General features: G+C 47.1%; 1 protein-coding gene across 1 annotated transcript; it reads left to right on the top strand.

The window, feature by feature from the left end:
• LOC119330505 (ribonuclease 3-like protein 3) lies at positions 1-2,536 on the top strand. Its single transcript, XM_037603612.1, has 3 exons — positions 1-563; positions 1,750-1,896; positions 1,983-2,536. Exons 1-3 carry the CDS (start codon positions 114-116, stop codon positions 2,322-2,324), a joined length of 939 nt encoding a protein of 312 aa, XP_037459509.1. The 5' UTR covers positions 1-113; the 3' UTR covers positions 2,325-2,536.
• The last annotated feature ends 11,156 nt before the right edge of the window (positions 2,537-13,692 follow it).

Genomic DNA, 13,692 nt, shown 5'->3' with positions numbered 1-13,692 from the left:
CCTTTTCCGTCCGTTTCCGGCCGCCCCCCCGGAAAGCTCCAGAAAACCCGTGCGCCGGCGCGCCGGCCCTCGCCTCCCCCCCTCTCTATAACCCCCTGCCGCGCGATCGCGCGATGGACCCGCACTCGCACTCGCACTCGCTGTCGCCACCGCCAGCACCTGACGACGACCCCGACGCGATGCCGAGGGAGCAGCAGCAGCGGGAGGAGGCGCCGCCGGGCTACGTGCCGCCGATGGGCCCCGAGGAGGTGGCGGCCGTCGAGGCGCTCCTCGGCTACGAGTTCAAGGACAAGTCCCTGGTCGGGCTGGCCCTCACGCACGGCTCCTTCTACTTGCCCTACCGCTCCGGCGACTCCACCTACGAGCGGCTCGAGTACCTGGGTGACGGCGTGCTCACCTGCCTCGTGTCACGGGAGGTCTTCCTCACCTATCCGGACCTCCCGCCAGGCCCGCTCACGCGGCTCCGCGCCGCCAACGTCGACAAGGAGAAGCTCGCGCGCATCGCCGTCGACCACGGCATCCACCGCTTCCTCCGCCACAAGGCGCCCAAGCTCGAGGAACAGGTTACTAGTAACTGCCACTCTCCTTCTACTAGTCTACTACTACTAATTTTAGTACCTTTCCGGTGCGTGCGTTGCGCCATGTTCCCTGTTCATGAGAGGGACGTGTCAAAACTGACCTTTTCAACTCGCCGGGCCCCTGCTTTGTGGTGTGTCATTTTGGTGAAATATTTTGTTTCCATGCCTGCTCATTCTTGGATATACATCTTGTCTAGTCTTGTTGTAAATAGTTAAAGTAAAACCAAACTTGATCCTTATACACACACATAGTGATGCTAGGATGTACGGGGCTGTAGACTAGTAGCATACATGTTCATGGAGTGGTCACTCAAGACTCAAGAGTGTGCCCACCATGGATCTCAGATTGAAACGTGTGCCACCTTTTTATTATTCTCCTCCTGTGATTCAAACGGCACTTGTAATTCTCTGCCGTGTTCAAGGGTACGATCCCTTGTTATATGCGTATGATGTAATTTTGGGTGAAAGGGAACCATCTCTTTCTGTTCCCCTCTCCTACCTTAGTATCTTGTCAAAGCACCAGTCTGCGATTCAAAGATTCTACCAAGGTGATACTTTTCCAAAAGATTCAATTGACATGTACAATTCTAGGTTACCCAATGGTCCATTTGGATCGAGGCGGGAAAACCTCGAACTCATTTATACATTTCCAAATGGTTGTTGTTTAAGGAAAGTAGTCAAAAATATAAGTATGCGGATTAAATTCCACGGTAACGATAGAGAAAACTCGCTATCTTGTCGTTTTGTTTGTAATAAAATGGTTGTTGGTTCTTAGGGAAAGACATGAAAGCACAAATGTGGCGTTCCGACTCCACCTTATTATGTCTATTTATGTTTTCTTTTCATGGGATTTCATAAAGGTTATGTGAAAAACAAGTTTTTGCTTATGTCGGCTAATCAAGTTGTTTATGTTTCCCGCAAAAAAACCAAGTTGTTTATGCACCAGAGTTAATACTAAACGATTGATGTGTAACCACACCCACTTCTATGGTATTGTATTAGTTTTTTTGTTGGTGTAGCCTTTCTTATGCTTGTGTCTGCGACTAATACCTATTAGTTGTTGCATGAAGAGAAGAACAATGAAAAGGTCATTTTTATGTAATTAAGATGTTGACATGCTGCAAAGCCACGTATGATTGATGTGATGCCTCTTGTGCTTTGGCGTTTGCAGATTGCTGATTTTGTGAAAGAATTGTGTCAGTATGAATACCACTCCAATGGGCTATTGGATGCTCCAAAAGTGCTGTCTGACATCGTGGAATCTCTTATTGGTGCCATATATCTTGACTCCAAGTACAATCAAGAGCTAGTTTGGCAGGTAAATGTCTTTCTCGGAACTGCGAAATCTTGGCTGTTGTTTCTCACTGTAGTTTGGTAATGTAATGTTTCTTTCTCTGATAATAGGTTTTTCAAAAGTTGGCTGATCCACTTATTAGGCTTGAGACATTAGGGAGGCATCCCGTAAGCGAGCTATTAGAGTTTGGCCAAAAGAGTGGTCGAATAGTGGATATCTCTAAAGATGGGTGGGTTAAGGATACAAAGGTTGATGTATTTGTTGACGGTGTGCTGGTTGCAAGCGCGACTTATGCTCAAAAGAAGGAGATAGCTTCGAACCGCGCCGCGAAGGCTGCTCTAGACAAATTGAAGGAGATGTCGGGGCAATCCGATGTTCTATCAGCCCCAGCCCTAGGAGAAGCTCCTGAGCCGTTGGACGAATTGGGTCGTGCTGGAGCTTTAGAGCTCTAGAGCTCCAGTGAAATGCTGAGACATTGTCGGCGCAACAAATGTTTTTGCCTGTTTGTACTTCCGTTGAATCTTAACATTACATGTGTGTTGTTAAGCTGCGTTGTGAGCCTGTAAATACTTATATGCAAATCATATGAGTATTGTGCCCCTGTGGGCGTTGAGACTTGAGAGCAAGGTGCAAGTTCACACCTTAAAATTGATTTGTTCATCTCTATATACTTTGGTGATATTAGCATGTACCGAACTGGATGGTTCACCTACAGCAGACAACTTCTTCTTTTCTCCGAGCAGAGTGAATGTCTGCTTTTGCCCTTCGGGAGTGAAGTGGAATCGTACAGCCGCTGCGGGCGCGGGGAAAGGCGACGCTAGGGCGCCATGCCTCGCTGCGGTGCCTCGGCCGGCGGTGCCGGTGCGTCCGGACGGCAAGGCGCGCGCGCGGTGGTGACGCCATCCTCGCTGGGGCCGACTTGGGTGCCCCGGCCCGCGCCGTTTCGCTGGGCTGACATCGCCGACGACGAGGCGAAGCGGACGGCGGTATCGAGATGCCGGTCTCCTTGGCGCCGCCGTCTTTCGGCGACTTCCCGGCCGTGGCGTCGAAGGCGAGTTCGCGCGGCGCTCGACGGCCCGGTGTCAGGGCCCCGGTGGTGGCTGCTGACCAGCCGCCCCGGGCGTCACGGATAGCGCGGCGAGCGTGACCCCACCTTCCCCGTTCGCGGCGCCGCCTGCATCGGTGGGAGAGCAGACGACCGATGCTGGCCGGAGCTCTTCCCGCACGGTGGAGGTCGAGCCGGTGCGCCGCCTTGCTCCGCAGCCACCGGCTGGCTCGGTCGAGCCGTTCGAGCTCCTGGCGCCTGCAGCGCCCCGCGATGGGCCGGCCCACGAACCGTGCAAACCAATGAATGCAAAAACCTTGCCAAAAAAAGGAAATATAAAAGGGAATGATGCTCTCTACAGGATTGAACTCACCACACCGTGTGAACAAACAGATGCCAGCAGCAACCCGGGCTACTTGCCGTTGGTGATTAGTAACAGAGGCAAACATATATATAATAACAAGGCCGCAACGCTATTTTATTGAACATAACAGTTCATCTATTGTACCACTTAATTTTTTTGAATTATTTGGAAAAAAGATCGCGATTTTCAAAAAAGTTCATTGATTTTCAAAAAAGTTCATCAACTTTAAAAATCCATCAAATTTGAAAAATGTTCACAGATTTTTAAAAGAGAAAATCAGATTGTAAAACGTTCATCAAATTTGAGAAAGTTTCATTAATTTTGATAAAAAGTTCAGCGATTTTGAAAAAAAGTTCAACGAATTTGAAAAAATTCATTGATACTGAAAAAAGTTCACAAATCTAAAAAAAGAGTTCATCGATTTAATTTTTTTTTTGAAAAAATTGAGAAAAGTTCATGCATTTGCAAAAGAAAAAAGAAACAAAAAAGAAACAGGAAAAAGATAAGAAAGAAAAAGAAAACCGGTCGCGATTTGGAGAAAGAATAGAAGGAGAAAAATGAGCTACCTTTCAAATGAGATGGGTTGTCCCAAGTGGTTGCAACTTTGCTACCCTATGGTATAGGTTGCATGTTTGAATCGTTCGCTACGCACATTTTTTCCAATTTTTCAGAAAAAAAGAAGGGGAGGGAAGGAACTGGGCTGGCCCAAAATCGCGCCCGAGGGTGTGCGCTGCACGCACCCGTTCCGCTAGCTCGGTCAGCCCATGAACGCATGGTTGCGTGGGGGTCGCAGCACTAGGCCCGTTCTGTCCCGTGGGGCCTAATTGGCCCGGGGCATGGGCCTTAGCCCAAACGGATCCGGCCCACTGGCAGTGGATTTCGCGTGATGCGCCCAACCCATTAGTGGGCTCGCCTGCTTCTAGGGCAGATGTCGCGTGATTCGAGTCGAACGCCCATCTTGTTCTATCCCGTGTATTGCCGCTGTCCTCTGTTCCTGCTCTGATTGACGTTCTCGCCCCGCCCTCGCCAGATCGCGTACCTGGCGCCTCCCGGCCTTCGCTGCTCCTAGCTGACCCGAGCTCGAGGCGGGACACAGCTCGCGCTAAGATGGTCGAAGCTCCGCGGGTGCGGACGACCACAACAAGTTCAATTCCGCTGAACCTGGCCGGTCGGATGCTCGAGATTAGCGTAGGCATTCATCTGGGTCGCCTCGGTACTATCCCGCCCGCTCCATGCTATTTGTGAGCTGTGATGGAATTTTCTATGAAGAGGAAGGACGAAGCAATAGTAGCTGATAAGTATTTCCCTCCGTGAGAATCAAGGTTGTCGAACCAATAGGAAAATCATGCAAAGCATAATGAACAGTACCTGCACACAACACGGGCAAGAGAGTTGTCAATCCCTTTGAACTCGTTACTTGCAAGAATCAAATCTGGTAGTGGTAAATATATAAATCACAAAACAAAATAAATTCCAGCAAGGTTTTTTCTTTTCTTTTTTAATATGATAAAAGTAGACCCTGGGGCCATAGTTTTCACTAGAGGCTTCTCTCTCTCCCTCTCTTAATAATAACACACGGTAGGTAGACAAATTACTGTTGGACAATTGATAAAAAAACGCATAGTTATGATGTTATTCATGGTAACTATCATGTATATAGGCGTTACGTCCGTGACAAGTAGACCAAAATGATTCTGCATCTACTACTATTACTCCACCAATTGACCGCTATCCAACATGCATCTATGGTATTAAGTTCATGACAAACAGATTAACGCCTTAAGCAAGATGACATAATGTAGACAGAATAAACTCCAGCAATGTGAATGAACCCCATCATCTTACCCGTAATGGCAATAATACAAATACGCGCATCACTACCCCTTCTGTCATGAGGTGAGGACACCGCAAAATTGAACCCACTACAAAGCACCTTTCCCACTGAAGATAAATCAATCTAGTTGGCCAAACCAAACAGATATATCAGAAAGAAATACAAAGCTATAACCATCATGCATAATAAAGTACATCAGAGACTCAATTATTTTCAATGAATAATGTGATCATAAACCCATAATTCATCGGATCCCAGCACACACACTGCAAAGAAAGATTACATCGGATAGAAATCCATGGAGATCATGGAGAACTTTGTATTGAAGATCGAGAGAAAGAAGAAACCATCTATTTACTAGCTATGGACCCGTAGGTCTGTGGTAAACTACTCACACATCATTGAAGGTGTAGCAAGGATGATGTAGAAGCCCTCCATGATCAGCCCCCCCTCCGGCAGAGTACCAAAAAAGGCCTCCAGATGGGATCACGGAAGAATAGAAGCTTGCAGCGACGGAAAAGAGTGCTTCGGATGGCTCTCTGTTGGTTTGGGAACATTTAGAAATTTATAGAGTTGAAATTAGGTCAAACAGAGCTATGTGGGACCCACAAGCTTAGGGGGGACCCTGGGCACGCCGGGTGAGCTCATGACTCTCCCGTAGATCTTTTGGCCTCCTCCCAAACGTTCTAGGGTCTCTTCTGGTCCAGATGAAATCACCGTAAAGTTTCATTGTGTTTGGACTTCGTTTGATACTAATTTTCTAAAAAGCCAAAACAAGAAAAGAAAACAACAACTGGCACTGGGCACCGAGTTAATAGGTTAGTCCAAAAAATGATATAAATTTGCATATGAAGTATGTAAAATTGGCAATATAATAGCATGATACAATAAAAAATTTATAGATATGTCAGAGACATACCAGCATCCCCAAGCTTAATTCATGCTTGTCCTCGAGTAGGTAAATGATAGAAACAGAGTTTTTGATGTTGAATGCTACCTAGCATGTTTATCATGTAATCTCCTTACGCTATAAATGCTAAGAAATGATGATAATTGATATCAACATAATAATATCCATGAATATAAGAACATAATCATTACTTTTTCAAAATATACGATGTTTAATGAATGTTATCCCTCCTCGTTGAATTATGTAAGCATGGCATGACTCCGCCTTCACCGCATAAGTATAAATCATGAGCACCCTGGTGTCAAACCAAGAAATTATAACATATTTTTAACGCGCTTCAACATTTTTTTACTCCATTCAATACATGAGTGTGAGCCATGGATATTAGCACTAGGGTGGAATAGAGTGCAGTGGTAGAGATATATAGGAGAAGTCAAAAGGGAAGAAAGACTCGCATCAACTCGGTGGATCGTTAAGCAATGGAGAGGCCTTACAATCGATATCAATGCGAGGAGTAGGGATTGCCATGCAACGAATGCACTAGAGCTATAAGTGTATGAAAACTCAAACTGAAACGAAGTGGGTGCGCATCCAACTTGCTTGCTCATGAAGACCTTCGGCATTTGAGGAAGCCCATCATTGGAGTATACAAGCCAAGTTCTGTAATGAAAAATTCCCACTAGTATATGAAAGTGATTACTCAGGAGACTGTCTATATGAAGAACATGGTGCTACTCTGAAGCACAAGTGTGGTAAAATGATAGTAACATTGTCCCTTCTCTCTTTTTCTCTCATTTTTGTTGAGCTCTTTTGGCCTCTCTTTTTTCATCCGTAGTCTCATCCCGACTTGTGGGGAATCATTATCTCCATCATCGTTTCCTCACTGGGACAATGCTCTAATAATGATGATCATCACTCTTTTATTTACTTACAACTCGATAACCGGAACAATATGAGTCTATATGAATGCCTCTCGTAGTGTACCAGGATGTGCAATGATCTAGCATAATATGTATAACAATGATGAATGGTGGCTTTGCCACAAATATCATGTCAGCTCTGTATGATCATACAAAGCAATATGATGATGAATACACATGCCATAAGACGGAATGGTGGAAGTTGCATGACAATATATCTCGGAATGGCTATTGAAATGCCATGATAGGTAGGTATGGTGACTATTTTGAGTAAGATATAAGGAGGCTTATGTGTGATAGAGTGTATCATATCATGGGGTTTGGATGCACCAGCGAAGTTTGCACCGACTCTCGAGGTGAGAAAGGGCAAAACACAGTACCGAAGAGGCTAGCAAATTGCGAAAACGTAGGAGTGCGCAATTATCCATGGACTCACATTTGTCATACAAAACTCATATACTTATTGTGAAAGTTTTACAGCCCTCGAAGCAAAGTAATCTCGCATGCCCCTAGGGAGGAGGTTGGTAGGAGTTAACCATCGCGCACCCCCAGTTATGATAGCACTCAAGGATTTCAATCAGACATAAAAATGTTCAAACATCCCCATCATTCCATAACAAACACTTAAATGAGTAGTTAATAACAAGCTTTAATATTGATATTCTTACTAACCAATGATCATGGACTCATACCCTTTCATATTACAACATCAATATAATTAAGACATTTGTTTCATATTTAGTGATCTACATGAAAGTTTTTATTATACCACTCTTAAATACCTATCCTTTATGGACTAGCACTACTGCAGGATGCTGCTAACGCGACACTACGATTAGAGACCTTTCGACGAAATTGTGTGTGATGTAATAATCGCAAATGGTGGTGTAAAAAACCCGTCAAAAAGGTGCAAAACGTTTGCGATGACGGATGCATCAAACACGGTTCAGGTTTTAGTTGAGTGTGCGATGAAGGGCATATGGTTCAGTTCAATTAACTGTTTGCGATGAGGAGGAACAAAAGAAACGGGCAGCCAGATAAGATGTGTGCGCTATATAGCATACGGTTCACTCGGATGAACTGTTTGTGATTAGGCAACACAAAAGAAATGGTCAGCCAGATCAAGGTGTGTGCGATATACGGCATGCGGTTCACTCGGATGAACTGTTTGCGTTGAGACAAGAGAACAGAAACGGTTCAGTATAATAAGATTTGTGTGATACGCGGTAGACAGGTCTGTAATCGGAAATGTGTGCGAAGACCGATTATAACACAGACGATTGCTTCTAATAAGACGTATGTGTTGTGCGATGGGATTGCACACAAAACAACAACATATATATATACACACACTTATAAGGACATGGTTGCATAACCAAACTAAACATCCACTTACATAGGTGGCTACTACAACCATGGCATTTGCACACAACAAAGTAAACTATTACATGCATAATTACATAGATGGCTACTACACACATGACATTTCTACACACCAAAGTAAACTATATATTACATGCATGATTAACTAGGATAAGCGATCATCTGATCATCATCTACTTTTTGTGACGCTTGCTCTGATTGTGGCTCGATACGACCTCGTCGATCTCCATAACAAGGCACTTCCTCATGTCAGCGATCCGCATGTGCATCTCGTAGCATGTGTACACGCTCTTGGCCGCGAACCTGATGTGAGATTCATCCATTTGCCGCATCCAGGCACCGTGCCAGGATACAGGACGTGTTCTGTTGGCATCCTACTTCATCTCTTCGTAGTATGGGTCGATGATGGCCGACGCGAGTTTAACCAGGGAGTCCTTCGTGCTGCCCCAAACCCTATAGTTCTCATGGATTTTGACAAGGTTCTAGCAGGCCAAGCCCGTAACCCTGAGTGCTTTTACATTGTAGGTGGTTTCCACCGTGGCGAACTTGTAGTCGGTGCTGTTGAAAAACCTGGTGAAACGGTCGCAAGGCTCTATGGCCATGTAGTAGTGGTAGATGAGGACATGATGGAGCACACACAACTGGGCGACGATAACCTTCTGATCTATGTTGGGACGACCGGCAGTGTACTGGAGGTCGATGCCGACCACCTTGTACTTGTCTCGAGCAAGCAACTGCTCAACGGTGTTGATGTAGTCATCCACCATGGCCGGGTCGATGGTGTACACCACCAAGAGATCTATCTCCCTCGCGTGGGTCTCCACTTTATGCTCGCCGAACTCCATTAGAGCACCGCTAGACATCCCCTCTCTATGTGTCATCGTGGGTGTGCTTGTTGTGTTGTGGGGCGTGATCGAAAGGTTGAAGAGATCAAGGTTATAATGGCCACATGAATTAAAGGGGAAGCCGGACGGCCTGGAATATCGGCAGGCCCTGATGGCAGTTCTAATTTGCAGCGCATAACTCCATCATGTCGCACGTAACTGCATCGCGTGGCAACGCGTGCGATGCAACCACATGCATATGGGGCCCCCGACATGATCGTGCGCACGCCCAACCGCTGGCAGAGCGCGCGCGGAGGGACGCAAGCAGAGCGCTCCACAGTCGCCTCAACGGCGAGCAACCATATATATGCATATAGCAGTTGAACACGCAAGAAAAAGCTGTCCACAAGCCGAGCGCGCTGACAGACGCGAGCAGAGCGCGCCGCGGCGCCTAAAGGTGAGCAGAGCTTGCTGAAGGATGCGAGCAGAGGCCGGCACAGTGATACGTGGCAAATAAGACGAACTATGTGAGCGATGTCGGGGACATCAAGCACGAATCAGATTAGAGTTGCATGTGCGATATGTGGCATACAGTTGATCCATCTGAGCTGTTTGTGATGGAAAAAGCCATGTGTGTTGCGGGCAAACGCTTGCTGGCATATAACCTTAAATTTAACCAACAAAATGTTAATGCATGTTACAGAGATTGCATAACTGGAAACTATATTCAAATACGAATCCAACGATATAATGTTTGGCGACATGCATTCGTATTTTATTAGTTAAATCCTACTTATAAACCTGGACATGGGTATAGTAGGTAATTAAATCGAAATATTTTTATATTAACCGTATGTGTACGTATCCTTTAATCCTCCTCTCGCACATCTTGTCACCCCGCTGTCGCAGACGGCTTCGAGCACAACCTTGAGCAGCACGCGGGGGCATTCTTTTGGCCAAACAATGGTGAGCCCGTTCCCGCGCAAGCTTCCCGCCCGACTCGATGAAATCCCACAAAATCCCAATGCTTACCAGCCTACTATATAAACCCTCACGGCTGGTGAGTCCCGCGTCGCATTTTCCCCTCCCTCCTTGTAGATTATCTCGTCTTCTTCTCCCACAATCGCCAATGGCACCGGTCCGTCATCGTTGCTCAGCCACTCCGCCGTCATTAGAGGACAGCTCCAGCTGGGAGGCTACACCGTGGCGGCGGCGCAGTCCCCTGGGTAGTGTAGTGCGTGTGGCGTCCCTGTTGGGTGTGAGCAGAACACCCACCACACGCTCCGCCACCACCGCCCATCAGCAGTTGTTGCCGGCCGCCGTTGCCGCCACACCACCTTCGAAAACTAGGGCCATCACCCGCTCCGCCGTAGTGGCCCAAAGTTGGGAGGTGGCCGTCGTGGTCGCCACCCCACTGCCGACCACCGTGGCCATTGAGGGAGTCTTAGACTAAGGGGTCCTCGGGCGTCCGTCCTGTTAGCCATGGGCCGGACTGATGGGCTATGAAGATACGAAGACCGAAGACTGTACCCGTGTATGGATGGGACTTTCATTGGCGTGGAAGGCAAGCTTGGCAACTGGATATGTAGATTCCTTTCTTTGTAACCGACCTTGTGTAACCCTAGATCCTTACGGTGTCTATATAAACCGGAGGACTTAGTTCGGATAGGGGAGACTCATTATCATAGCCATACAAGCTAGACCTCTAGGGTTTAGCCATTACGATCTCGAGGTAGATAACTCTTGTAATACTCATATTCATCAATATCAATCAAGCAGGACATAGGGTATTACCTCCATAGAGAGGGCCCAAACCTGGGTAAACATCGTGCCCCTTGTCTCTTGTTACCATCGACCTTAGACGCACAGTTCAGGCTCCCCTACCCGAGATCCGCCGGTTTTGACACCAACATTGGTGCTTTCATTGAGAGTTCTACTCCGGCGTCGCCAAAAGGTTTGATGGCCCCTTCGATCATCAATAATGACGATGTCCAAGGAGGAAATTTCCTCCCCGGACAGATCTTCGTGTTCGGCGGCTTCGCATTGCGGGCCAACTCGTTTGGCCATCTGGAGCAGATCGAAAGCTACGCCCCTGGCCATCAGGTCAGATTTGGGAGCTTGAATTACGTTGCGGACATCCGTGGAGACTTGATCTTCGCCGAATTCGAGACCGCGATAGCTGCTCCCGGTCACCCCGATGATCATGACCTAAATCTGTCATCAGGCCGCATCCAGGAGATCGCTCCTGTAACCGCTCTGGCCCTAGATCCGGAGCAAGCCGCGCCATCCAAGGAAGGGAGGATCAACCTCACCACGGAGGCCACAGATTCCATGATGTTGGAGCCGCACATAGACTTAACCTCTCACGACGTCTTTGTCAGCGGAACTCTGAACTCGTCTCCGGCCGTAAGTTCTGAACCACGTGAGCCCGCAGACTCCGAGGTTGATCGTTTATTGATCTTCGAATTCAGCGCCCCAGACATCTTCCAGCACTCGCCCTGGGGCGATGTGCTAAACTCATTAAAGAACCTGTCCTTGGCGGAGGACTCACAGCCGAACTATATCCGGCTCGACCAGGGGCTGACGATGGAGAATTTTGCTTCCCACCCACCACCCACTTCATAGCCACGGTCAAGGATTCGACCGATACACTTGATTACGACTCCGAGAACATTGACGGTACGGACGGCGATGCCGAAGACAACGAAGACCCCATTGATACTGAAGGAAATATGCCCTAGAGGCAATAATAAAGTTATTATTTATTTCCTTATTTCATGATAAATGTTTATTATTCATGCTAGAATTGTATTATCCGGAAACATAATACTTGTGTGAATACATAGACAAACTAAACATCACTAGTATGCCTCTACTTGACTAGCTCATTAATCAAAGATGGTTATGTTTCCTAACCATAGACATGTGTTGTCATTTGATTAATGGGATCACATTATTAGGAGAATGATGTGATTGACATGACCCATTCCATTAGCTTAGCACCCGATCGTTTAGTATGTTGCTATTGCTTTCTTCATGACTTATACATGTTCCTATGACTATGAGATTATGCAACTCTCGTTTACCGGAGGAACACTTTGTGTGCTAACAAACGTCACAACGTAACCGGGTGATTATAAAGGAGCTCTACAGGTGTCTCCAAAGGTGAATGTTGGGTTGGCGTATTTCGAGATTAGGATTTGTCACTCCAATTTTCGGAGAGGTATCTCTGGGCCCTCTCGGTAATGCACATCACATAAGCCTTGCAAGCATTACAACTAATGAGTTAGTTGCAAGATGATGTATTACGAAACGAGTAAAGAGACTTGCCGGAAACGAGATTGAACTAGGTATTGAGATACCGACGATCGAATCTCGGGCAAGTAACATACCGATGACAAAGGGAACAACGTATGTTGTTATGCGGTCTGACCGATAAAGATCTTCGTAGAATATGTAGGAGCCAATATGAGCATCCAGGTTCTGCTATTGGTTATTGACCAGAGACGTGTCTCGGTCATGTCTACATTGTTCTCGAACCCGTAGGGTCCGCACGCTTAAGGTTTCGATGACAGTTATATTATGAGTTTATGAGTTTTGATGTACCGAAGTTAGTTCGGAGTCCTGGATGTGATCACGGACATGACGAGGAGTCTCGAAATGGTCGAGACATAAAGATTGATATATTGGACGGCTATATTCGGATACTGGAAGTGTTCCGGGTGATTTCGGAGGAAACCGAAGAGCCAGAGGGTTACCGGAACCCCCCGGGAGAAGTAATGGGCCATATGGGCCTTAGTGGAGAGAGAGAGAGGGGCAGCCAAAGGTGGGCCGCGCAACTCCTCCCCCCTGGTCTGAATTTGACTAGGAGAGGGGGGCGGCGCCCCCCTTTCCTTCTCCCTCCCCACTTCTTTCCCCCTCCTAGTAGGAGTCCTACTCCTACTAGGAGGAGGACTCCTCCTTGGCGCACCATAGGGGCAGGCCGGCCTCCTCCCCTTGATCCTTTATATACGGGGGCAGGGGGCACCCCTAGACACACAAGTTGATCCACATGATCATATTCTTAGCCGTGTGCGGTGCCCCCTTCCACCATAATCCTCGATAATATTGTAGCGGTGCTTAGGCGAAGCCCTGCGACAGTAGTACATCAAGATCGTCACCACGCCATCGTGCTGACGGAACTCTTCCCCGACACTTTGCTGGATCGGAGTCCGGGGATCGTCATCGAGCTGAACGTGTGCTAGAACTCGGAGGTGCCGTAGTTTCGGTGCTTGATCGGTCGGGCCGTGAAGACGTACGACTACATCAACCGCGTTGTCATAACGCTTACGCTGTCGGTCTACAAGGGTACGTAGATCACACTCTTCCCTCGTTGCTATGCATCACCATGATCTTGCGTGTGCGTAGATTTTTTTTTAAATTACTACGTTCCCCAACAGTGGCATCCGAGCCTAGGTTTTATGTGTTGATGTTATATGCACGAGTAGAACACAAGTTAGTTGTGGGCGATATAAGTCATACTGCTTACCAGCATGTCATA

This window comes from Triticum dicoccoides, chromosome 7A, assembly GCF_002162155.2.
Source record: "Triticum dicoccoides isolate Atlit2015 ecotype Zavitan chromosome 7A, WEW_v2.0, whole genome shotgun sequence".
NCBI lineage: Eukaryota > Viridiplantae > Streptophyta > Magnoliopsida > Poales > Poaceae > Triticum > Triticum dicoccoides.
The sequence above is the reverse complement of the archived record's forward strand: the minus strand, read 5'-3'. Positions and strand labels throughout refer to the sequence as shown.